General features: G+C 35.9%; 2 protein-coding genes across 2 annotated transcripts; both read right to left on the bottom strand.

The window, feature by feature from the left end:
* Position 1: 1 nt before the first annotated feature.
* On the bottom strand, positions 2–8,043 carry got2a (glutamic-oxaloacetic transaminase 2a, mitochondrial). The gene is made up of 10 exons (XM_051870659.1): positions 7,869–8,043; positions 5,873–6,029; positions 5,510–5,638; positions 5,369–5,428; positions 4,192–4,353; positions 3,608–3,712; positions 3,235–3,385; positions 1,491–1,656; positions 1,255–1,405; positions 2–1,163 (listed from the first exon to the last, which is right to left on the bottom strand). Exons 1-10 carry the CDS (start codon positions 7,949–7,951, stop codon positions 1,041–1,043), a joined length of 1,287 nt encoding a protein of 428 aa, XP_051726619.1. The 5' UTR covers positions 7,952–8,043; the 3' UTR covers positions 2–1,040.
* Positions 8,044–11,400: 3,357 nt separating this feature from the next.
* Positions 11,401–23,721, bottom strand: calb2a (calbindin 2a). The gene is made up of 11 exons (XM_051871207.1): positions 23,524–23,721; positions 20,548–20,624; positions 18,980–19,069; positions 18,643–18,723; positions 17,945–18,001; positions 16,157–16,234; positions 15,653–15,708; positions 15,536–15,575; positions 15,396–15,449; positions 12,126–12,197; positions 11,401–12,034 (listed from the first exon to the last, which is right to left on the bottom strand). Exons 1-11 carry the CDS (start codon positions 23,615–23,617, stop codon positions 11,918–11,920), a joined length of 816 nt encoding a protein of 271 aa, XP_051727167.1. The 5' UTR covers positions 23,618–23,721; the 3' UTR covers positions 11,401–11,917.
* Between the last annotated feature and the right edge of the window lie 1,594 nt (positions 23,722–25,315).

The raw sequence follows: 25,315 nt of genomic DNA, 5'->3' as shown, positions 1-25,315 counted from the left end.
GTTTTCGTTGAGCTAACCTTTATTCATTTGTTATTGTTCATACAGTATCACTCGTGACATTTCATTTTCGATGTATATTCTGGAGAACTTTGGACATTTCATAAATCGCTTAATTTACTTTAGGAACTCAATAATCAGTTATACAATTATATATATATATATATTTTAACAGTTTTTCAAAACAGAATTATCCTCACAAACTGCATGTTCACATAATCAACACCCACACACAGGAATAAACACGCAAAGCTTTTCTTAAAGCATCATTAACCACTGAAATATCAGTTACAATATTGTGTTCAAGTTGGTTTTTTATTATAATGGATCGATTAATTCGATTTTGGCCACAGATGCACTGACAATTTTTTAACCTTTGACAAATCAGATTTATTTTAATGGCCAGTTAGAACAAAACACAAAATTAGTGTGAATGCCAAATGGTTTATGAAATGATTTATGTGTGACATCTGGGACAACTACACAGAAAGCATGATAAATTTATAATAAATTACGCAAGAACAAATGTAGTGCACACACTATGGGCAATCTTTCATCACTAGTAGAGTGCTGACATTGCAGATTACAATAACTCGTTATAGAAAAAGTGCCTTATCTTCATAAACACGTCATGTTACTGCTCAAGAAGACCTTTGATGAAGAATCATCAGTTTGATAAGTGTAATTATTATGATAAACAGTTACAATCCTTAAAAGACTTTCCAATTAATGTCCTTTAAACTTCTAACTTTAAACATGTGTATATTAAATAATATATCAGCATATTTTGGACCACAAAAAAAAATTCTTATCATGATTTCCTGTGTCAGAATTGATAAGTGATATCCTGTAAAGCTTGTTTTTATCATTCTGCTTAATTTATTGAGGGGCTCACATAGTCATGAATTAACATTTATAATGCCAAATCAAGTGAACTAGAAGTCTACATTAGTTCTATTTCATATTTGGTTCTAAAAGACAGACAGCAGAGGACTTTATATCATCTAAATTACTTTTTGCTTGCTCTCTGTCTGCTGTCAGCTTCACTTGGTGACAGCATGGATGGAGTGTGCTAGATATTCCACGTTTGCAGATGTCACACCAGCCATGGAGATCCGGCCATCTTTTGTCATGTATATAGAGAATTCTTTAATCAGACGCTCCACCTGACAAAGAGCCACAAAGAAGACAAGCAGAGAAAAGCCAATGAGAAAAGGCTTATCAGAGATACCCAGAATGCACTTTAACTTGACTTGCCTGTTCCGGTTTGAGTCCCGTGAAGCAGAACATTCCAATCTGGTCAGTGACATGCTGCCAGTCCTGAGTGGAGCCCTCCTTCTTAAGGTTAGAAACAAGCATCTCCCTCATCCTGATGATACGGGTGGCCATGCCTTTCACCTCCTCGAGCCTACCGGAAAAACAGTCAAGCCACAGTCTGTAGATCTCAGTTCTCATCGGCTGTGTTCATGACGGGGATTAATCTCAGGACTCACCATTCTTTGTAGAGTTCGGGTGTGTTGAGAATAGTGGAGGCGATGCGAGCTCCATTCATGGGTGGGTTGGAGTAGATGGGCCGAATGAGAATTTTCAGCTGGGATTCCACACGTTTCGCCTCTTCAGCATCCTTACACACCACCGTGAAGCCCCCTACACGCTCACCTGAAGACGCAAAGGTACAGAGCATTGACTTAAAAATATAAAAACATTTTCCAGTTAAAGGGGACCCATTATGCCCCTTTTCACAAGATGTAATATAAGTCTCTGGTGTCCCCAGAATGTGTCTGAAGTTTTAGCTTAAAATACTCCACAGATCATTTATTATAACTTGTCAAATTTGCCCCTATTTGGGTGTGAGCAAAAACATGCCGTCTTTGTGTGTGTCCCTTTAAATGCAAATGAGCTGCTGCTACTCGTCGACTTTCCAAAAGAGGGCGGAGCTTTAAGAGCTCGCGCTTCGGTTGCTCAACAACAAAGCTGGAGAATCTCACGTAGCCAAAATGACGATTGTCAGTAACAGTGTTCAGCCTTGTTGTTCAAACCGGAGTCGGACACTGATGGAGAGACTCAGGAAGAAGTTACAACTTTCAGAATGCAACTGGACATTTCTGAATGGTTAGTGGATAAATTTGTGTAGTTGCTGTGGAGTTGATTCAACTCATTGACTAGCATGTGTCCTTATGTTTATCTTTTGTGCAAATCCAGCATTGAATTGACCCTCGTTTGTGAAGCAGTTCGACGTAAAATGACAGCATGGCAACAACACTACAACAACTCTTCCTCTTCTCTAAAGCTGCCCAACATGGCCTCACCCCCTTTGTTGCGTGTTTCTGAGGGCAGGGTTTATGTAAATTCTGGGGTTTGTGATGTCACCAGTCCGGGAAGAAGCTCGTTGTAGTCCCTACCAGCCGTTAGTTGTAGTTCTTAAAAAGAGATTTCTGTGAAAGAGATTATCTCACTTTGCATTGAACTTTGAGCATTGTAACTTTGCAGATGTTGTTTATGCTCCAACAGCAACATTACACACTAACTAAAGTTAAAAATGTGAAATCATAATCAAGGACCACTTTAAAATATAGCAAAAATCCTTGAAACATGATTAATTTAATTTAGAATATATCTGTACAGAGTATTTTGTCTTACTATAGTGGGAGAATTTTTCACTTGTTTAAGGATAAATAAGTGACTAGATCACACTTACACTACTATTCAAAAGTTTGGGGTCAGTACGTTTTTAAAAAAAAAGAATTTAATACTTTTATTCAGCAAGGATGCATTAAATTGATCAAAAGTGATAGGAAAGGCATTTATAATGTTACAAAAGATTTCTATTTCAAATACATGCTGTTATTTTGAACTTTTTTTTGTTTGTTTGAATGGTTTCCACAAAAATGTTAAGCAGCACGACTGTTTTTATCATTGATAATAATAAATGTTTCTTGAGTAGCATATTAGAATGATTTGTGAAGGATCATGTGACACTGAAGACTGGAGTAATGATGCTGAAAATTCAGCTTTGCCAACACAGGAATAAATTACATTTTAAAACATTAAAACAGAAAACAGTTCTTTTAAATTGTAATAATATTGCACATTATTACTGTTGTAATGTATTTTTGATCAAATAAATGCAGCCTTGGTGAGCAGAAGAGACTTTTGAATGGGGCTATTTAGGGACTTACTTACTTTTATATAAGTGTAATACAAGTCATTTGTTTTAACAATATATTTGATGCTCACCATACAGGCCCATGTTCTTTGCAAAAGACTGGGACAGAAGAATGTTGTGCCCCTGCTCAATGAAATAACGCACAGCCCAAGCGTCACGATCGATGTCGCCACTGGCAAATCCCTGGTAAGCCATGTCAAAGAAGACCAGGAGGTTTCTTTTCTGTTGAAACGAGAGTGAAGAATCTTATTATCACTGAAATAGTCATTCGTTTGAGACTGAGGACAGTCATTCTTTTATCGGTCCAAATGGTCAAACACAAAGATAAGGCACAGACAAGATAATGTATAAGGCTTTCCAACTTTATCTCTCGGTCACTTCAGTAAGTAGCTTTTCTGAGACCTGCAGTCAGCTTGATTTTAATTTAATGCCAAAACCAGTTACCTTGATCAGAGCAGCCATCTCTTTCCACTGCTCGGGCCTTGGGTCCACTCCTGTGGGATTATGAGCGCACGCATGCAGAACAATCACACTCTTTTCAGGGATTTTCTGAAAGAGAAATAAATACATAAATCTGATTTCATTTGTGGGAAAAAACATTTTTCGTTTTTTCCCAACACTTCATTTATAGAAAATCACCACATATTACAAAATTTTCCAGAGTTTCAAAATAAAATGATTCCCTTTTAAAGGGATAGTGCACCCAAAAATGAAAATTCTGTCATCATTTAGTCACCCTCAAGTTGTCCCAAACCTGTATGAATTTCCTGTATGAATTCATCCATAAACTGTATGGTTACCCATATTCTTCAAAATATCTTCTTTTGTGTTCAGCAGAAGAAAGAAATTCATACAGGTTTGGAACAGCTTGATGACAGTAAATGACGACAGAATTTTCATTTTGAGGTGAACTATCCCTTTAATACTTAACCTTGCAGAGAAAAGGGGGATCAGAAGAAAAAAAGAAAGCTAAAAATGCAACAAATGTACAATGCTTGCTTATTCCCAATAAAGTACAAGATTCTTACTGAAATATCATCCAAGGCTCCTTTAAGGTCAAAGCCAATGGTTTTTGGGTCATAGTAGGTGTAAGCCTTTAGCTGCATGCCCGCATCTCTGAAGATAGGGGTGTGGTTTCCCCAGGAGGGTTTAGGCAGGTACACGTCCCGGGACACATTATGGAATCGTGCCTAGCCAAGAAGAAGTTATGTGAGTACTTGTGGTGAAGCACATTTAATTATTTGAACTCTCTTTACAACCAATAACCAGACATAAAAATAGTCAACAGTTACTGCTTTTTCAGTATTCTTGGTTCTGGAAGTATTATTCCCAATCACACAAAAACCAAAGCAATCAGGCCTAACACCACATTACAAACTTAAATTTAAAGCAAAAAATTATACGAAAGAGTAAAAAACTATTGTGCACTTAAACTGACTGATGGAGCGATGAACAACTCATCCAATGAATCATTAGGAATGAGATAAATCAAAAACAAATACAATATACTGTACACTACCGTTCAAGAGTTTTTTATTTATTTTAGAAATGCATCATTTCATGTATGATATAGATCAAAATGACAGCAAATTAATAATAATAAAAAAATCCTGAAAAAAATGTATCACGTTTTAGTTTCTTGAGCAGCAAATCAGCATATTAGAATGATTTCTGAAGGATCATGTGACACTGAAGACTGGAGTAATGATACTGAAAATTCAGCTTTCCATCACAGACATGAACTACATTCTCTACAAGTGTAGAGAATAGAAAAAAAAAATGTATATTGTAATAATGTTTCACAATATCACTGTTTTTACTGTATTTTTGATCAAATACATACAGCCTTGGTGAGCAGAAGAGACTTTCAAAAACATGGAAAAATCTTACCAACCCCAGACATTTGAATGATAGTGTAAAATTATAGAATAAAAACAATATATTAAAGGTTTATTGCAAAATATGCAAGTTGTTTGAAAATGTATGGATAGTGACTCGAATTACATCATTTGGAATCTTCATGGGAGTAAAAATTGGAGTGGCAATTAAATCATACTTAGTAATTGCTTCTAAAGGTTTATATGCATACAAAGGAATAGGATGGTTTACTTCCATAACACTCTATAACACTCATGTGCTCTATTACAGCCACATATAAAACAAATATATTATAAAATCCTTACAAAAAACTGTTTAACTACATACCAAAAAGTTAGCACCAACACGAAGAGATCCAGTTCCAGAGATAGTCTGGACAGTGATGCTCTGCGTGCAAAGAGAACTGGGAATTAATAATTGAATAAGCAAAAGACTTCCTTTTAAAATGCAATGCTTTGAAGTACTTACTCTTCCGCTCTTTAAGACCTCATTATCAGGTCCAAGAGCCAGCTGAGCACAGGCCTTTGAAAAGTCTGCCAATCCTACAATAGGAAGGTACTCTTTATCCAACTTCTTAGCAGCAATCTGGGCCTCAGCCTGACAATACCAAAAACCTGTCATTTGTTTTGTGCAGGGATTAGAATATTAAAACTTTATTTGGCTGATTGGAAATGAATAGCATTATGGACAATTGCTGTTTTAAATGTACATCAGCTATACAAGAAAATGCGTTTTAGAAGATAAAATAGGCCAGGGTGATTCAGGGAAATCTAACAAGATCATAGCATATCGTAATGTATGGCAGTTGTTGCGTTATATTGAAGGGGGCACCTTTCGGACACAGTTGAGGACAAACGGCTTGCCCTGATCGTCTCTATAAGCTCCTACTCCGAGGTTCATCTTTTTGGGGTTGGTGTCACGCCTGAACGCCTCCGTGACACCCAGGATGGGATCAGGGGGTCCCATCTGTACCTCAGTCCACCATGAGCTGTGGAAAAAAAAAAAACTTTTAGGTTAACTATTGAGTGCAAGTATGCTGCTCCAGTCAAATTGTTCTGACTATGCAATATCATAGGAAAATTGATATTAATAGCTAAATGTTTTTGGTTTCATTCTTGCACAAGCTTTTGGAAGTAAACTCTTATAGCTGTGAACCCCCAAGAATTGAAATTCAAACATCCCTAATAATTAAATTCAGACCGCCTTCTATTTTCACTGCCTCTAAAACTACTTTGCATATACATTAGGGAATAAAAATATATACCCATTCTTTGGACGTCTCATTAAAAATTCTCCAAGCTGGATAAGTTTATCATATGGTGATAATCATTACAGAGCTTTTGTTCTTGTTAAGCTGGAAGGAAGTCATTAACAGCTTTAACTACACTGCTAAACTCCACTAATGAGACTTCATGTATGAAAGCTAACAGTAGAGAACTCCAAGTTTAAGCACATTGCATGGCTGTATTTGTTCTGATGGACACTTTGAGCACAGTTTCAGAATGGCCATGTCATTCTAAATAAAGATTCTGTCAGCTTGCACAGTAGGTCATCTCTGCAATTACCGGTGTAAAATGGAAGTATAATTCCAGTCTAAACCCCACCCACATAAAGTACGGTAATCCAATGAAAAGAGGTGTACAACACCCCACCCTCTGCATCAGAACCAATCATGTGTCACACTCACATACTGCCCATTTCAACCCGGCTCTAAATGTCAGTCACCTTGTACCAATCAGCAACTAGAACTACAATAAAAAACGTATTATGTGCACATTTGCTGTACTCTCAGCTTTTGAGTTTAAGACATAATGCTACCTTTTTATCCTCAATAACAAGCAAAACCCTAAATGTAAAACATTAATTGAAGACATTATTGTAATGTTTAAGGGATATGAGGAGTTTTATGTGGATGCTTCCCTGTCTCTGTCTGAGCACGGACTGTAGTGATTGGCCCAATTTGAGGAAGTAGGCATAACATGTTCTTTTTATGTTCCTACTCAAGTTACAGATAATTTATATAATATATAATTAAGTAAACCCAAAGCTGACAGACAATTAACAAAAAAGTTAAAGCGCAAAATAAACATGAATAAACAAGTAAATAAAATAAGCAGATAAAAAAGTGAATAAATGAATGAATTTATGAATTGTCCTAGCAGAAAAATACAAGATAAAGTTAAAGAGTAAAATATAAAACAAGTAGATAAAATAAATAACATTTAGTAAAAAGTTTAAAAATTAAAACGTTTTTGTATAAAAAAAAAAGTTATAAATACAAAAAAGTAGTGCGGATATGTAACTTAATACTTTACAGAAACAGCAGTAAAAGAAAATAAATCTTAATAAGGAGGCTGTTTTGTTCATCTCACACTAATCATGTTATAATGCCATTAAACAGACAGAAAAATATATGAACAACCTTGGATCAGAAAGTAGCAAGCTAGGCCTTGTTGAACCTGATATATTAGTGTCATTATGAACACTTAACGTGAAAAATCTCGCCTGTGCTGATCTTATTATCTCTGATCGATTATCAAAGCCCTATTAGTGATATAACTTCTGACATTGACAGCCGTCATATGCTATTAAAATGTCATGTTGAAAGATTAAAAAAAAAAAAAAAATACTCGTTAAACATCAAAAGGATTAATATATTATTAACTACGTTGAATTATAAGCACAAGGTTAATGTGTCATGTGTTACAGTAGAGTGGCATACTGTTACTTTCAGTGGAGCTGCACTAGTGCTCAGTCCGCTAACTCGCTAGCACAAGCTAACTTGTCAACAGAGTGTTTGCACAAGAAAAATAAAGCCTCAAATTACCTTGCACGGAGCTGTAAGACTGCTAAAACAGGGGCCTGAGCCCCGACACTAGTCAAAATCTTGCTGGATTTTAGCAGGGCCATTGCTGGAAACGTAGATGACTTGGTGGAAGACAAACGCACACTGGCTGGGTACTTGAACTTGTGTGCTGCATGCGTTGATTATAGCGCCTCCAAGGACATTGCATTGCATAGCTGCTGGAGACAAGAGGTAGTACAGTATATGAGACGTGGACTCGAAGACTAGCCAACTGCGAGTAACTGGTCTGATGAGGTTCATACTAGATTGAAGTGTTGGGTTGTTAGTTCTCAGTAACCAAAGGCCTGTTTGGCTGGATTTGGTCTTGAGGTATTATGAAATGCAAATTGAACATCTTATGCAGAAGTGATTATTTTGAAGTACTTACCTAAATGTACAAGTAACGCGAGTTACGTAATCAGATTACTTTTTTTTTCAAGTACCGAAATTGTGAGCATGCATACTCATCTCACTTGCTCAAAAACAGATTCAGTATACCTCAAAATGAATGGGAACAGGGAAATTCAAGCTATTAAGCAAACCTGCAATAATTAAAATGTTAAATATATAATTTATGTTTGATCTCACTTTATTATTGACCAGTGTTTTTGCTGTTGACCTTTGATGATTCAGCTATACTAATGAGCAAAAATGACTTTTGTTAAACATCACATTTGTGTTTCATTTTTTGTTTTTATTGCTAAAGTAAGAATGTTGAACTTTATTCTTCTGAGTCATTTCACTTTTGGTGTGAAAAGACCTTTACATTTGCCTTGTTTTTTGGTTATTAAAAAACAAACAACCAAGTCCAACTTTTTTTTTTTTATGAAAGTAACACATTACTTTCCATAAAAATTAACCAGTGTTGGGGGTAACACATTAGAAGTAACACGAGTTACGTAATCAGATTACTTTTTTCAAGTAACTAGTTAAGTAAGTTAGTAAGTTACTTTTTCAAAAAGGTTACACAAGGTGTGAAAGGGTCTTTACATTTGCCAAAAATAGAACTTTTATTTATTTTTTGTTAAAAATCAAACAAGCAAGCCCAGCCCAGCCCAGGTGAGAAAAAGTAAGGCAAAAGTAACGCAATGCATACTTTCCATAAAAAGTAACTAAGTAACACAATTAGTTACATTTTTAGGGAGTAACACAATATTGCAATGTGTTACTTTTAAAAGTAACTTTCCCCAACACTGGCAATAGTAATAAAAATATTAAATGCCATAAATGAAATTATGACATTTTGCTGTATAACTATTGCCTATGTACTGTATCACTATAGCTCTCCTAGGGGGCTTTTACACTGAATGTGAATAGTACCATATGACAACTACATGGTCATATATGTCCAAAAAATTGTTCAGTCTTCACAAGCTGTGTTGTTCTCAATTTTCTGGACAAATTACAAGCGATTTGAGATGTCCAACACTTGCATCGGAGTGAAGCAATATGCATTTTGACATACTAGTGCAATTATAATAAGTGGCCACTTGGAGTCATTGTTGCTCCACACATTGCAGCACTGTCGAACTCCTCACTATTTAAAGAAGTGCTAATACCAGTATAAGGCTCACCTGCCTCTCTATAGGCTTTATAAAGGATATAAAGGCTGATGTCTCTATACTGCAGCTCTAAGCAAATCATCTGCCTACAGACGTTGTATCGTGCAGTTTAATTTCATGTGCTGTGAATACTGACATCACAATGTCTGACATCACAAATTAACTTTGCAATAACTGCCAGACATGCTTGGCATATTTTCAGTATTTTTGTGCACAAGTAAAGAATGAATCCATGAGCTTAAATCCTTATGTATCTAACATCATGACAATTCAACATCCATTCAAGCACATTTTTGCTTGTCCTTTCTTAATCTTAGCTACCATCCCCCTTTTCCCTTTTATGCTTTCAATTATCTATATGAGACTTATAAGGCTTGCAATAAGCCTAAAGGACAATAAAGGCCTTTAAAATTATATCAGCATACACTGAGTGGCAGAGAGCATTGGTGCTTTAGTGGTAACATCTTCGCCTGCCTTGCAGGAGATCCAGGGAAGATAAGCTGAGGCTATTAAATCTTTGTCTTAGAAGTTTAGTGTGTTTGTAGTTGCTGTGAGCTATTAATGTTTGAGGCATAGCTTAGAAAATGGATTCCATGCCTGTGTATGGTGTATTCTCAGATGCTTGTCTTGGTTACTGCTGTTAATGTGATTTGTTGACTTTAATGAAAATAACATTGGTAGGAAAAGCATCTGCTAAATACATAAATACATTGGGAGAAATTGCAGCAGTATGCAAAATTTTATGAACAATGGCAAATTTTAATTTAATCCAATACTGTTTTGAATTGTTGATGGACACCATTAGATGTTTTTATACCTCAGCTTCATCAAGTCTTAAAAAGTATTTAGATGACTAAAAAGCATCTAAGGCCTCCAGTTTATACAAAGGATTTTCAATTAGCATCGATTACCTTTAGGTAACAATATTTTCTTTTTGAAGAACATAGCCTCTTTCCCATTTTAGAAAGGCTAGAGATGAGGTGAATTTAGCCATCCACTCTCAATTCCTCATTAAATACATAGTAGCTATATTTAAACATCATCAATAAAATAACAGGATTCTCTTCATTTATTAATTCATTAGTCTAGTAATTACAATATAGACATTATACCAGACTATGAATGCTTTCTGGTAATTGCATTCAATAGGTAAAAAGGGTAGGGCAAAGCTTTTAATATCTTTAAAAGCAAATTATTTGGAGCTGATGAACCGTCTCAGAATAATATTTTCCTTTACAGTTAATTTGCTTTGAACAAGATTCTCACTGGTAACACTTGAGCACATGCTAAGAAAAAAAGTCAGCATTGTGAAGCTGTTAAATAGTCACATTGCTTTAAAAAAAAAAAAAAAAAAGTCTTCAGAAATTTAAAAATTATTATAACATATTCAATTAATTATCAGTATTTGTTTTTCTTTAAACAGCTGTCTTCAGATATAGGAATGTGCTTTTTGCTAAATTATTAGGATTAAATAATATATAGAGTGTTAAATAAAATATAGATTTGTCAGATTAGATTTCGTTAAATAAATGTTTTGTACACAATCATCTGTGTACATTGGGAGCGATGTTATCAGTCAATTCAAGCAGTGTAGAGAATCCCCATTTATAAAACCAAAACTGCATTTGGATGAATTATTCATGTTCTGATGATTAATTGATAGGAATTCCTACAAACTCTGCGATGTAAAAGGAAAGTCTAGCAGATAAATTATTTAATGTGGTTTAAATGCATTTGGACACAATTAGGAATTTTTTTTTACTAGAAATGTGATGTCTCCATCCAGCATGTCAAAGAAGAACTGACATCATGGAGATGTTACGCGTAATAAAGGACAATTTCAAAGAGTTACTGTAAGTATGTTCTGTTCTGTAAAAGGACAATTCCTATAATTGTATTTTTTTTAATTAAATTCTCAATCATCTGGATTAGCAAAAACAAAACATAAAACATACAATTTATATCACATAACTTTTATTAATGCTCTCAGTTACATCCTTAAACAGTATCAGCCAAAAAACAAACAAACACCACAAACCCAAACATAATTGGGCAGGAATAAGATGAAATGAGGACAAAAACAAACTGAAGACGAAACCAAACGGAAGGGAAGAAACCAGAAGAATTTAAAGCCAAGCACTCCAAATAAATGTCACATATCTAATCATATTATACCATTAGTCTGCTACTCCTTCAGAAAGGTTCTTCTTTAAATATATAGTTTAAAAATTGAGCAGAGGGCATCATAGTAGCTTCAGTTTGTAGGCAAAGGAAAGCAGTGGCGATTGGGTTGTGGGAAGGGAAAGGAAAGAAGGGGAGAGGACAGACTTTGTGCTTTTCTGTGCACACTCATTCAGAACTCATTTAGGGAGGGGGATGGGAAGGGGATGGGGGTGCCCGGCACATGCACACGGTTACAGTATTCAGGCAGCTGGAACAGAGCTGAGATGGAGGTCAGGAAGCCTCGATTCACAGCATGGGCTCCCGGCAAAGGACAATCTCCAGCTCTGTGCGGTACAGTTTTCCCCCGTCTGACAGTGCCATGATGCTTTGCTTATAACCAGTCAGGCTCTTAGTGTCCACCTCCTGAGGTGAAACACAAGCACAGTACAGTAAGATTGCTTTCGTTATTTGTCACTGTGAAATGCTATACTAATTTTGAGCCTTCTTATCTCACCTTATTGTTCTTCTCATAGAGGTCCTTCAGGAGAGCATCCAGCTCCTGCTCGTCAATATATCCATTTCCATCCTTGAAAGCAGAAAACAACACCCATGAGATTCTGTTTGTCACAATTTATAAAACCTTTTGAATGTTCTTCAGTGGAACAAAGGAGGATTTTACTGATTTTTCTTTTCTAGACTTTAAAATTCCAAGTCATCTGGAGACATAAAATAGCTTTGTGTGTGGAACACATTGAAATTTAACTGCAGTGACCGAATCACTGTGTGAGGGAGAACTTGAGAGTCAGATCATTCCAGTTTGTGAACGAATAGTTTCCCAAAAGCATCGTTAGCCAACTATGGTCGCAAATTTCATTGAAATCTATTGGTAATGACTGAACTTGAGACCATAGTTGGCTTTGGGAAACGCACCCTTATACCGGTTGTGTGAACTTCACTGAAAAGATCTGAATTAAAATAACAATTCATTCATGAGTCAAGCATTGCTACCTCTCTCATAAACTCAAGATCATTAGTGAATAAGGCTTAAATTTAGATCATATGGCAGCTGAATACAGTGCACAAGTTATATATGATATGATATTATTAAAGTGCTTTTGCGTCCTTTTTGGTGCTTGAAAGCTTCGGTCACCGTTTATTGTTTTAGCATGGAAAAGAGCAACCAGTAAAATGTCAGCTTTGCTGTCCAATAGAAGAAAGTCATATGGATTTGGAGTCATCAGGGTGAGTAAATGATGACAGAACCTTTATTTTTCGGTGAATTAATCCTATAAGGCTATGTTCAGACTTCAGGCAAATCAGATTTTGTCGCAAATCAGATCTTTTCAGGCAGACTGTCCACACTATTAATTGCAAGTGATCAAATATGATTTGTGTCCAGACATAACCGAAAATGGAGGTGCATCACCTCGCTCTCCAAACCACCAAATGTTGTTTGAATCAGATTTGAATAAATTAGATTTCTAGTGTTTTTTTGCTGTCTAGACTTTCCCATCTGGATAAAATCTGAATATGCAAAAAATCTTGCTGGCAGTCTGAACATAGCCTAAGAGCCTGTTCATATGTGTTGTATGAAAATAACCATATTGGCTTAATGATCATTTGTTAAATGTTAACTTACTTTGTTTTGAGTGACTAAAATGTATTTGAAATACATTTATTTTGTGCTAAGTATACTACAAATACATTTATGTGCTAAATAAAAATACCCTGCAATTGTACTTTTGGTATACTAAACTGGTATACTTAAAGTCTGCTAAATTGGAACAACTAATTTTGTACTTAAAGCTGCAGTCTGTACGTTTTGCCTCTTTGTCGCCATCTCTGTTTGAAACCTGCAATTGCAGTTATTTGCGGAATTATCATCTTTACGTGGGTTGTGCCTCTGTGACTCCTCAGCGCGGATGAATCTAATGTTTGCTGTCAGTCATCACATCGGTGTGGATACTGTACTTCGGAATCACAGACTGTAGTCTTCAAGTATGACCAAAGAACCGGAAAATGTCATCTGAAGAAGTAAGTAACAAATCTGACGTGACACAATGACGCAAAGACAAACGGCGACATGCTCGAATTTCCTGCGAAAACCCACAAGTAACACCTGAATTATAAAACATTATTACAAGCTTACCGTTGTGAATCGGGCTAAGGTAAAGAGATAGTTTTGAACACTGGCTGGTTATGTACTTGCTCAAAAATTAATTTTGGATCATTTTTAACCAAAAAAAGTTACAGACAGCAGCTTTAATGCACTTTAATTGTGTGGAAGTAGTGCTGAAGTCCAACTAAAGATATACTTAAGTATATTTGTTTGTGCTAAAGTGGAACTATTGCAAGTATACTTTAGGTACACTTTAAATATCTTGCATTTAAAGACTGATATTATACAAAGATCATACAATCCATATTAATAGTGGTATTAAAACACATTTTAGGCATAATATTAAGAAATGTGCATTGTGCAATAAAGAAATACTCCAAATAAGTTTAATTATAATTTTATATCAGTATCTTGAAGGGATAATTCACCCAAAAATGAAAATTCTGTCATCATTTACTCACCCTCAAGTTGTTCCAAACCTGTATGAATTTCTTTGTTCTGCTGAACACAAAGGAAGATATTTGGAAGAATGTTTGTAACCAAGCAGATCTCGCCCCCCCATTGACTACCATAGTATTTATTTAACCCCTGGCGATTTACCATAGCGAGATCTGCTTGGTTACAAACATTCTTCCAAATATCTTCCTATGAGTTCAGCAGAACAAAGAAATTCATACAGATTTGGAACAACTTGAGGGTGAGTAAATGGTGACAGAATTTTCATTTTTGGGTGAACTACCTCTTTAAGTGATTTGTCAATAAATATGTTAACGGATTTTAGGTATACTTAGCATAAAATAAATGTATTTTAAATAGATTTTGGTATAGGTTTTTTTTTTTTTTTTTACTAGGGAAACCTTGTTTAAAATGCTACTTTTTCCAAATGCCTGTCTGTTTCAATTCTTATTTTATGAATATAAGCCATAATAGTGCTTAGATGGCCTGGCATGTGTCTTGCTCTCAATATTTTTCATAACAACTGTAAGACATTTTGACTGCCGGGAGGAGAGTGAGATACAGAGACAAATTCTACATTAATTACACACTTACATGGTAACATCTGATACACATTGTGTTCACGTGGATTACATTTCATGTATAATTGAATCTTGGTCCTCATAGCAAGCCTAAGTTTAGCCTTAACAAATGCGAGTGGGTGCTATTGTCTAATGGTCTCTATTTTCTCACAGATATTTTGTTTAATTTGAGACTGTTTGATTACATAGAACAAGGTTGAGATAATCTTTCCTTCCTAAGGCCTAAGCCTGGTCTGTGTAAGTTAAGTGGAGAAAGACTAATGATGAACTTGTGGAAGTACAGCATTAAATAGCAATTTTCATCTTGCAGCAATTTTCATTGGGATTTCTGTAATTACTTGTGGTTGGCACTTAAACTGTTGTAAATGTGCTTCTGATTTTGCATTTTAAATCACTTTCCAAATGATGATACCACCAAGCTGGAAGATGTGGGCAGAAAAACAGGTGCAGGTGCTTCTGCTCATTTTCCTGCACAGGTGAATGGGGACACTGTTTTGCATTCAGAAGGCGCTCACGAAGGAGGGTAAGATCAGATTTCCAGTAACACTACAGCAGTGCATACAAATCTACACAATATCATAAAGCCCTGCAAAAGACGTTTAGCTGTTCTTGCTGGATCATACATCACCTTATCATAGTATGTAAAGATGGCATTGAACTGCTCAGCAGTCAGCCTGACGCCCTGTTCAGGAATAAAAACATTGTTCAGTATCTAAAAATATTAGATCTTAGGAAAGCTAAAAACTTCATGACTGAATGTGCTCTCACCTGAAACTTCAACAAGAAATTCTCCTGAACCGGCAGAAGCCTTAACATAAACAGAAAAATAATTATTGGGTTGATGTGTCCTACAATGTGAAAGTGAATTGTATTTTATTTCCTCACCTCGCCATTTCAGACAGACCCAGTTTCCCATCGCCATTCAGATCAAACATCTTGAGCTACAAAGGAGAGAATGGCTCAGTTTCAATGTTTACACAGTCAGGAAATCCTGAACTTGCTTCAAATTTCTTTTTTTGAATCAATATTTCCTATTGCTGCACAACATTTCCCACCACAATGGGTAGAGGACAGCTAAGGCACTCAATTATCCAACTGGCTTGCCTTGGAATAATTCAAGTTTGTGTCTCTGGCCTTAAGGAGTGGACATATGTTAGCACAGCTGGAGTGCAGACAACCCGTGGGGTCAATGCATGTACAACTCACTCAAGCATGGTGGCAAACAGCTCCAGGATTTTAAGGTAAAATAACACTTTAAAGTTTTATATTTGTGTTCAATGTTAAATGATTATGGAGTAAAAGCTTGTTGTCTTAAAAAAAGTAAATGCCATGAATAAAGATAAGACACTAGGTGGTATTGACTAATGCACCACAAAGACAACTACTTACTATTGTTTGTGTGTATTCCTGCAATTTCTGGTCATCATAGTGTCTGTTTGCTTTTTTAAGCAGATCAGAGAGGAAGCCCTGTTGGAAAAAAGATTCTGATGATTTTATATACATTTTGACGATTTAAATGATTTACAGTTTAAAAACCTGTTAAAAGAAAATGTAGCTTCTTATGCCAGTGTTTCAAAACCACTTTTTTCAGCTGAATCTTTATGATCTACATTTATTAAATGATATTATATAAATTATATATATATATATATATATATACAGTGTTGGGGTGACGGATTATGTAAGTAACGTGTTAATACAGATACAAATACTTTTTTCAAGTAACTAGTAAAGTAACGCATTACCTTTAAATTTACAACAAAATATCTGAGTTACTTTTTCAAATAAGTAATGCAAGTTACTTTGTTTTTCTAATTTATTGACTGACAGCTCTCCTGTCCCCATGTTGAAAGAAAGTACAGAGGCGTTGTGTGCGCTGTGTAAACATTATGGTTATTCTAGACTAGTTCTACACTAAATGTGAGCTTACATTTACTCATTTACTTTCTTCTCCTGCATCCTATTCTTCTTTAATCCAGAAAGGCAGCACAGCTGAAAGGTTGTTTGCACTGCGCCCTCTACTGTGCAGGCGTGAATTTGCATTTCCTTCAGCCTGAGGCTTATTCATTTCATTTTTGATGTGAAAGGGCTTTTACATATTTTTACAAAAAATAGAACTTTTTTTGTTGTTATAAAAACAAACAAACAGCCTAGCCCAGATGAGAAAAAGTAAGACAAAAGTAACGTAACCAGGGTTGCCAGGTTTTCACAACAAAACCTGCCCAGTTGCTCCTCGAAACTAGCCCAATGGCATTTCAGGGGGATCCCACGGTAAAAATCACGTTCCAGGGGGTAAAATTAGCATTTTTGGCGGGGCTCCCCTGGTAAAATTCGCATTCCAGGGACTAAATATCACGTTATTTTGGGTCGATTCAACCCGCGGACATGAAAAACAACCCGCGTCAACAGTGTAAAAGTAGCCTAATTCTGCGGGAAAACCACAGACTTGGCAACACTGAACGTAACACATTACTTTTCATAAAAAGTAACTCAATAACTCAATTAGTTATTGTTTAGGGAGTAACACAACATTGTAATGCATTACTTTTAAAAGTAACTTTCCCCAACACTGTGTATATATATATATATATATAATTTTATTATTATTAATTATTATTATTTTATCCCATCTACTTCAAAAATTTTCAATGAGGTTCAATATAGAAAACTAGGGTTCTTGACTTAATTTTAAAGAACAATTTATACCAAAAAGGAGAATACTTTAATGTTTATCAGGTTATTTCAATTTTTTTCTACTGATAATCTCTGTTTACGAGCATAAAATGAATTAACTAATTAAAAGTGAATTAAAACAAAATTAATTAAGTAATTAAAACTAAATCCATAGCCCCTGAAAGGTTCTATATACGAAATGCATGACAGATCCCTTTCTATATTGAAGAGTGTATTATCTTACAAACCCCCTCCTGTTCTGGTTTGTGAACCCCCTTAAGCATTGCATCTGCAATACTTTTTTTGAGGTCATCGTCTCCTCAGTGATCATTGCTTCATTTGCTTTGTTTACAAATGTAGTGATTTGTATACTCTCTTCAGATACCAGCCACTAAAACCAGGATATTTGCATAGTTTCCATCTGCCTCGTCACATTAGTGGCTTTGGAAACTCTTTTCAGGATTGTTGTGAAGGCCACAGCAGGAAAAGTAATAGAAATCTTACCTTAAGTTCATTAGCCTCAATATAGCCGCTGCGGTCTGTGTCATATTTCCGCCAGGCCTACGGATACGGACAAACATACAAAGACACTGTAACTATACCATCAGTACAGCTTATAATTTTATTATGCACAATATATCTTAGGTTTGACAAATCAGAGGAACAGGGGTGCATGTAAATGCGGAAGTGGAGAAATAATTACAGTACATTAATTAAACTGGCTTTTTCATTATACCCTCTGTATTCGAAGCAGCTGCACTGTGAGAACAAGGAGCAAGAAATGCCATTTAATGAATGTTTTAATCTAGCAGCTGGCCTTGTTTCCATCACAGGCTCTTATCAAAGATAGATGCCTCCCTCTACAGGTCTACAGAGAATTACAGCAGCACATCTATAATACATGCGTCTGAAAATAGAAGTTTGTACTTACTCATTCTATCCCTTTAAAAGGCTTGCCTACCAAACTGGATGATTAAAAAGCTTCCCTTTCTCCTTAGTTCCATTCTCTCTTCAAGTTGACATAATACATCATTGAGGCAGTCACTTTCTGATGATCAAACCATCCGAAATGTAGTATTTGGCTACGCATTGTAATGAATGAGTGTAGGGAAAATATTTGTATGGGCCCAAAAGGAAATTTGTGTTATAAATATATAAATGACCATGGATCTATAAAATGAAAAGGTAGCGTCATCACTTACTGCCATGAATTCAGTGCTGGATCCCACAAACTGTCTAAAGCAGAGAAGGAAGTTCTCTTCTGTGGGCAAGATCTGAGCCAGCTGATGGAAAGTATAAATGATTGGATTAGACACCCATAAAACCAGGGAGTGCAAAGAATTGAAAACCTCAATTTTCCCATTTGAGACTGGCTCTTTTTGGACAGCTCTATCAATAAGTTACAGGTTTGATTAAAGTGATGAGTGGCATTAGTTTCCTCGTCTCAGAAAGGATGATGGGATAATTGTGGTCTCTGGATATTTATGAGCTTGTCAACAGCAGAGTCACAGTGATGTGTTAAGTGATGCGTTCCTCTACCTCTGACATCTCAATTCTCCCGTCTTTGTTCTTGTCGAATTTCTGCATGAACTCTGTCATCTTCTCTTTAAAGGCTGCATTTGAGGGGTCCTGTATGAAGAAAGCACAACAAGATCTTCTTCTCATTCTTTGCTTATTGGAAAAGCTTTATTCAGTTTGTGCTTCTCAGGTTAGGAAAAAGCTAGCACTTTATAAGTGGTGTACATTGTCCTCAGCCATATTCATTGCCACCTGTAAGGCAGATAATAGGATTGCTAACTTTATGAGGCTCTCCGTGTTTTATTGTTGAGCATACAGAGATAAAGATAAAATCTCCTGTCTTCTCTTTCCTGGATGCCATCTGCCTAGTCATCTGGGGTCTTTATATATTTGATTTACACATGGTTCACTCTAAGAAAAGTCTGTAAAAATAGGGCCCAATGTACTATGTTAATATGAATGAATTTTCAGTATTGACTTTTCCATACAGACAGTATTGAAAGGTGTTTTCCCCATATTTTTAATTACGCATTGCATTGTATTTTAGGGTTAAACGAAATGTCTGTAAAGATTACTAGTGCCTTTTCTGTTTTTTTTCTTAGTGTTGTAAAAACGAATGACATCGAAAGATATATATATATATATATATATATATATATAAATAATGAACATTTCCCCCTAATCATGCCATTGGTTGAGCCAGTGGAGGTGATGCTGATACACTGCAGCTTTGATTTTTATCAATATCTTAAAGTGATAGTTCACCCAAAAATAAGAAATCTGTAATGATTTACTCACCCTCATGTTGTTCCAAACATGTATGACATAATTTCTTCTGTGGAACACATTTTGAAGAACTGTTTTTGTCCATACAATGAACATCAATGAGGTCCAAAACAACATTGGCTCCCATTAACTTTAATTGTATGGAGAAAAAAAAAAAAAAACATGGAGAAATTTTTCAGAATATATATAAAGTTCTGTCATGAAACTCTAGATGGCGCAGGCTGATAGGTCTTTAACACAATCTGCTTGCAATCACATCATTCTCTATAGGGCACAGCTGATTCATTCCTGCTGTATCAGTAGCCAGTAGCTCAACCTTCAAATGCTCGACAGCGTTTGCTGTAGCAGTTTGCAGCGCACTTTCAGAAACCCTCCACCTTCCCCAGCTCCACCTGTATAGATCTGCTACAGGTAATTCATGTATGCTATCTTGTACAGCAGCAGCATGTCTTACTTGCTCACAGCAGCATGTCTATGTATGTATTGGCAGTAGCAAATCCCGTACTTGCTCTGCAGCAGCAAAAATAACCAACAGCAGCAGCAGCAGCATCTATTCCGCCAAGATCAAACATATCAACATTGTCATGACAGAACTTTGTGTTCCACAGAATAAAGAAAGTTGTCAATGAAATGAGGGTAAGTAAATGATGAAAGAATATTCACTTTTTTAGTTCATGCAAAAGTTTCAGTTTGAGCACAGTGAATACAACAGGGCTGATTTGGGTTTTCCTAAGTTTACTCAATGCTTTCGATACAGCCTTATAATGAGATGTTAATGCTTCTTCACTTGTCCGTATACTCACCACACCAGCCCCTCTCCGTGCAATCTCCAGCTGACTAAAGAAGTTTTCAAGCTCCTTACCCTCAATGTAGCCATTTCCTGCAATATAAGGAAGTATGGTTCAGTACTTACTGAGATGTCTTTGTCTATAATGATGTTTGTCATTATATGACTAGATAACTACTGTCTCTCAATGGAAATGCTAAGTAATGAGATTGCCTAGATGGCTGCTTTGAAGCTGGTTAACTCTAGATTGGTTTGTTGGCTGGCACCCAATCCAAGTAACACAGTTCTTAATTAAAACTTTTGATGGCTAGTCTCCCAGTTAAGCTTTGAAGGCTCTCTCTTTTCCATTTTTCCTCTAATTGGGGGCCTTACAGTATGAGCCTTTTAAAGCCGTTTATTTGAAAATACGAAAAGGAGATTCTTCTTGATGCTTCAGAGAATATACTGAAATTTTAAATTGCCTCTACCAATAAATGCAATATTACCATCTGGGGGTAATTTCCCATGCCAGGAAATTGGCCCTTCATGCAAAGGAAATATGCGTATGTGTACGCGTTTGAAATGGGATTTTGTGTGTATGGCCTAATACACCACCAAAGTGATTGTAACTTATGTGAACCCAGTGGGTTCATAAGTATTGTCCTATTATCATGTTTGAAATGTCTTAGTCTGAACTACTATTTTGATTAATTTGCCTGTGAAATATAGTGGCATTTCTAGACAGCTGGACACATGACTCATGGGAAATACCTCTTTCTGTAATTTATAATAAATGTGAAGTACCATCACAGCATGGCTGAGAAAATACTATGAGCTGTATGTATGAAGACAGGCAGTCTTACTAGTGTGTCAGCAATTGATCTGACTATTGTGTTGAGAGAATGAACACTGATTGTAGACAGATATCTATGCAGAATAATTAATCTACTAAATTGCTGGGTGCAATAAATAATTAATAGTTTATACATGCATTAATCCTGCTGAGTATGTTGGAATTGACTGCTATGTTGCCATCTGGTGTCGATATGATTGCTCTGACATTTTGAGAGATAATATGACCATTCATTCTCTTTACAATGAATCCAGTTTTTGTTTACGCTTTGAATTCATGGTCTTTGAAAATGTCAATGTGTACAGATTTTTGATTTGTGCTCATATGCAATATGGCCCAAGCATTAATTACGTATTGGCTATTCATTTTTGATTTCTACCTTCTTTTAATTTCTGCCTTTGATTTCTAGCTCTGCTTATGCTATTATAATCATTTTTCTAGCATTTTCCGGGCATGGCCAGCCATCTTGGATATAGAACTGATGTGTTGGAATAGCCATTTTGGACTATGATATAACAAAATGTGTCACTTGCTAAACCTTATGTTTACTTAACTGATACTAAAATGGAAGGAATATTCATCCAGCCAATTGAATGAGTGGTAAAGCGTCTTTAATGGGAAATAATTCCAGATGCTTCTCAGTATCTTTTAGGAAGATATTCTGTGATACGGAGGACTGAGAATCTTTGATCAATTCTGATAAATTTCCTCTTTAAATACAATTTTGTGGAAGTTAATAATTGGTTACATTTTAACCAAACATATAATAATCCATCCCTCAGAAACTTGACAGATTGTGTACCTTCTTTTTCAATGGAATCATTAAACTTTAAATGCGTTTTTTGTTATTTTAAACAGAGTAGCATGTACAGGCATCTTATAATAAAAAAGAAAAAGAAATGGATATTTTATCAAATTTGTTTTGACAAATGAGGGATCTTGTAAGAGATAGGCTAATGGTTAGATATTCGAGGTTATAAGTATAGGCAAAGACTTTATATACAAAAAGGACTTTGGTATAGGCTATGTTCTTCACATAGGCTAATAGTAGGCTATTTAGCCTAATTTCATTTTTTCCTGTATTTCATCTAGGCTATACAAATTAGGCGGGAAACGAACAGGAAAGAAACCCAAGTTGCCAATAATGATAACATCTGCCCTACGGATATGATTGTGTTGCTAATACATAAATAATTAGTCAATGAGATATTTTCAGCTTTAGATATTACAGGATGTAAGAACTGTCTGCTAACTCTCCAGGAATAACATCCTTCCTGTAAATGATCTTCACAAGATGTCCTAGGTGATGAGGACCTTGAAGAAACGCCCATCATCCCAACAATTCGCACTGACAGATGCCCAGGATGCGTAAAAAAACAAAAAACTTAGGAATAGACCGTGTTAAAGAAAGTGAACTTCTCAAACCCAATCAGCTCGCGAATGATGCACAAAAATGAGGTAGGCAGATTACTAGATTTTGAAATACAGCCTCGGTGAATCATTTGGCCACCATTATACTATAAATTAATTTCACTAATGGGACACTATAAGGAGCCCCTTCTGGAGTTAGTGAAAAAGCCTATCGCGTTTCAATAGCCTAATAAATGTATTAATCAAACCATTTTTAAGTTGTATAGGTTTTCAGTGATTTTGTCCATGGCTTATTAGACAATAGCAGTGGTACGCAAAGTCTACTCTCGATTTGTGGCAGTGCACTAAAAATGTTGAATGAATATCCAGCAACACCAACAAAAATGACGAGTCTGTGACAGGATACAGTTCATAAAACAGGCTCATATGATAAAATTATATATATATATATATATAAAATCAGAAATTGTATTTTCAGGCATTTTATTATTTAGTTAGTTTCACGCCTAATGTATTTCAATCTAACGTATGCATTAGCCACAACAGCTTTAGGTCATACATGTTCGAATGTTTATTAAGTAAGTTTCTTGTCTATTGTATTTCGCACGTCAAATTGCTGTCAAATTCTTTAGTTTTAACATTAACACTATGAGATATCGAACCCTACAAGTATTTGCAAATGTTTATTGTTAGCGTTAAACTTTTTTTTCTGCTTTTTTAAATGAGAAAATTTCCCTTATGACATTTCAGAATCATAATCCGTGGAATAAACGGCGCATCTGGACTTACCGTCTGCATCAAAATGTTTCCAGATCTCCAGAAACTGGGATGCGGTCAGCTCTGCCAAGTGAAGGTAGGGAGGCTGCTGTCCTTTGTTTGCCATGTTTTCGTATATCTGTCCTACTGTCCACAAGAAAATCCCGGGCGAACTTTTACTCAGTCAGAGTCCAATTCGCACTGTAACTCCCCCAGTGCTTTGCAGGGGGTTTTAAATGCACTGAGTGCTTGCAATCCTTCGGCGTTCATGCGGGTGGCGCAGTAGTTCCAGTATCACTGTTTCATGGCTCAGCACTCACACACGTGGTGGGAAAGCTGTGGGAGATGCTCAGCTCTACAGATGCTTCCACAGAAACATGTAGATGGACCGGAATCACTGTATGTAGGCTATTAAACGTTCTGCTTCGCAAACGTAATGTATATTGTGGCTGATATTCATGTAAATTATGGAATGACTACAGATGAGCCAGGAACAACCCAGTTTAACAAAAAGGTTCCCCAGCTAATACGTTCCCCATATATATATATATATATATATATATATATATATATATATATATTTTTAATGGGATGTGTGTAATGGGATTTTTTTTATTTTTTTATTTACCTGTAGTTCCAGTGCATGCAAAGTTCAGTTTTGTTGGATACGCCACTCTGACAAGGGGGCATATTCAGCTTGCACTAATGTATATGAACTTATTGTTTAGGCCTGTTTCACTTAGTTTGTTTTGTTAATCACATATTTATGTTAATCACTTTTTTGATGTTGTTTAGTTAATATTCTTGGCCTAGGAAACTGGGATAGGCTCCAGCCCTATGACCCTTCAGAGGTCGTATAAGGAAGTAAGAGAGAAAGAGTTAAAGGGTTAGTTTCACACCCGTAAGACCTCCGTTCGTCTTTAGAACACAAATTAAGATAATTTTCATAAAATCCGATGGCTCAGTGAGGCCTCCATTGACAGCAAGATTAACACTTTCAGATGCCCAGAAAGCTACTAAAGACGTATTTAAAACAGTTCATGTGACTACGGTGGTTCAACCTTAATGTTATGAAGCAAGGAGAATACTTTTTGTGCACCAAAAAAAACAAAATAACGACTTTATTCAACAATATCTAGTGATGGGCGATTTCAGTAAACGAGGCTTCGTTATGTCATAAGTGTTTCGAAATTTCAGTGGTTCACCACTGGGGGGCATAACTTTGGCAGTGCTCCGAACCACTGATTCGAAACTAAAGATTTGTAAAGCTTCGAAGCTTCATGAAGCAGTGTTTTGAAATCGGCTAGATCACTAGATATTGTTGAATAAAGTCATTATTTTGTTTTTTTGGCGCACAAAAAGTATTCTCGTCGCTTCATAACATTAAGGTTGAACCAATGTAGTCACATGAACTGTTTTAAATACTTCTTTAGTAGCTTTCTGGACGTTGAAAGTGTTAATTTTCTTGCTGGCAATGCAGACCTCGGATTTTATGAAAAATATCTTAATTTGTGTTCCGAAGATCAATGAAGGTCTTACAGGTGTGGAACAACATGAGGGTGAGTAATTAATGACAGAATTTTCATTTTTGGGTGAACTAACCCTTTAATATTCATTGAGATTTGTTGCAGCTTCCATGTAGTTTCCCATTGTGTTCTATATTGATGCAGGCTAAATTGTGCCAACGTCTGTAGTGTCTCCTCCCCTTATAGCATCTCCATATTGAGTCATTTATTTCTCACACGGTTATTTTCCACTAGCTGAAATCAAGCTTTGTGTGTCACTATGCAACACATACACTGAAAGCCGGTTTGGAGCAGCGTAT

Source organism: Ctenopharyngodon idella, chromosome 18, assembly GCF_019924925.1.
Source record: "Ctenopharyngodon idella isolate HZGC_01 chromosome 18, HZGC01, whole genome shotgun sequence".
NCBI lineage: Eukaryota > Metazoa > Chordata > Actinopteri > Cypriniformes > Xenocyprididae > Ctenopharyngodon > Ctenopharyngodon idella.
Note: the sequence above shows the minus strand (reverse complement) of the source record. Positions and strands in the feature narration are given on the sequence as shown.

Coding starts and splice junctions, on each gene's coding strand:
- got2a (XM_051870659.1), bottom strand. CDS start 7,951: ATGGCCCTGCTAAAATCCAGCAAGATTTTGACTAGTGTCGGGGCTCAG. Junction 1,406..1,490: donor CCCGAACTCTACAAAGAATG/GTGAGTCCTGAG, acceptor TTTTTCCGGTAG/GCTCGAGGAGGTGAAAGGCA. Junction 1,164..1,254: donor CGGGACTCAAACCGGAACAG/GCAAGTCAAGTT, acceptor GCTCTTTGTCAG/GTGGAGCGTCTGATTAAAGA.
- calb2a (XM_051871207.1), bottom strand. CDS start 23,617: ATGGCAAACAAAGGACAGCAGCCTCCCTACCTTCACTTGGCAGAGCTG. Junction 15,576..15,652: donor GGTCTGTCTGAAATGGCGAG/GTGAGGAAATAA, acceptor GTTTATGTTAAG/GCTTCTGCCGGTTCAGGAGA. Junction 12,035..12,125: donor TCTATGAGAAGAACAATAAG/GTGAGATAAGAA, acceptor GTTTCACCTCAG/GAGGTGGACACTAAGAGCCT.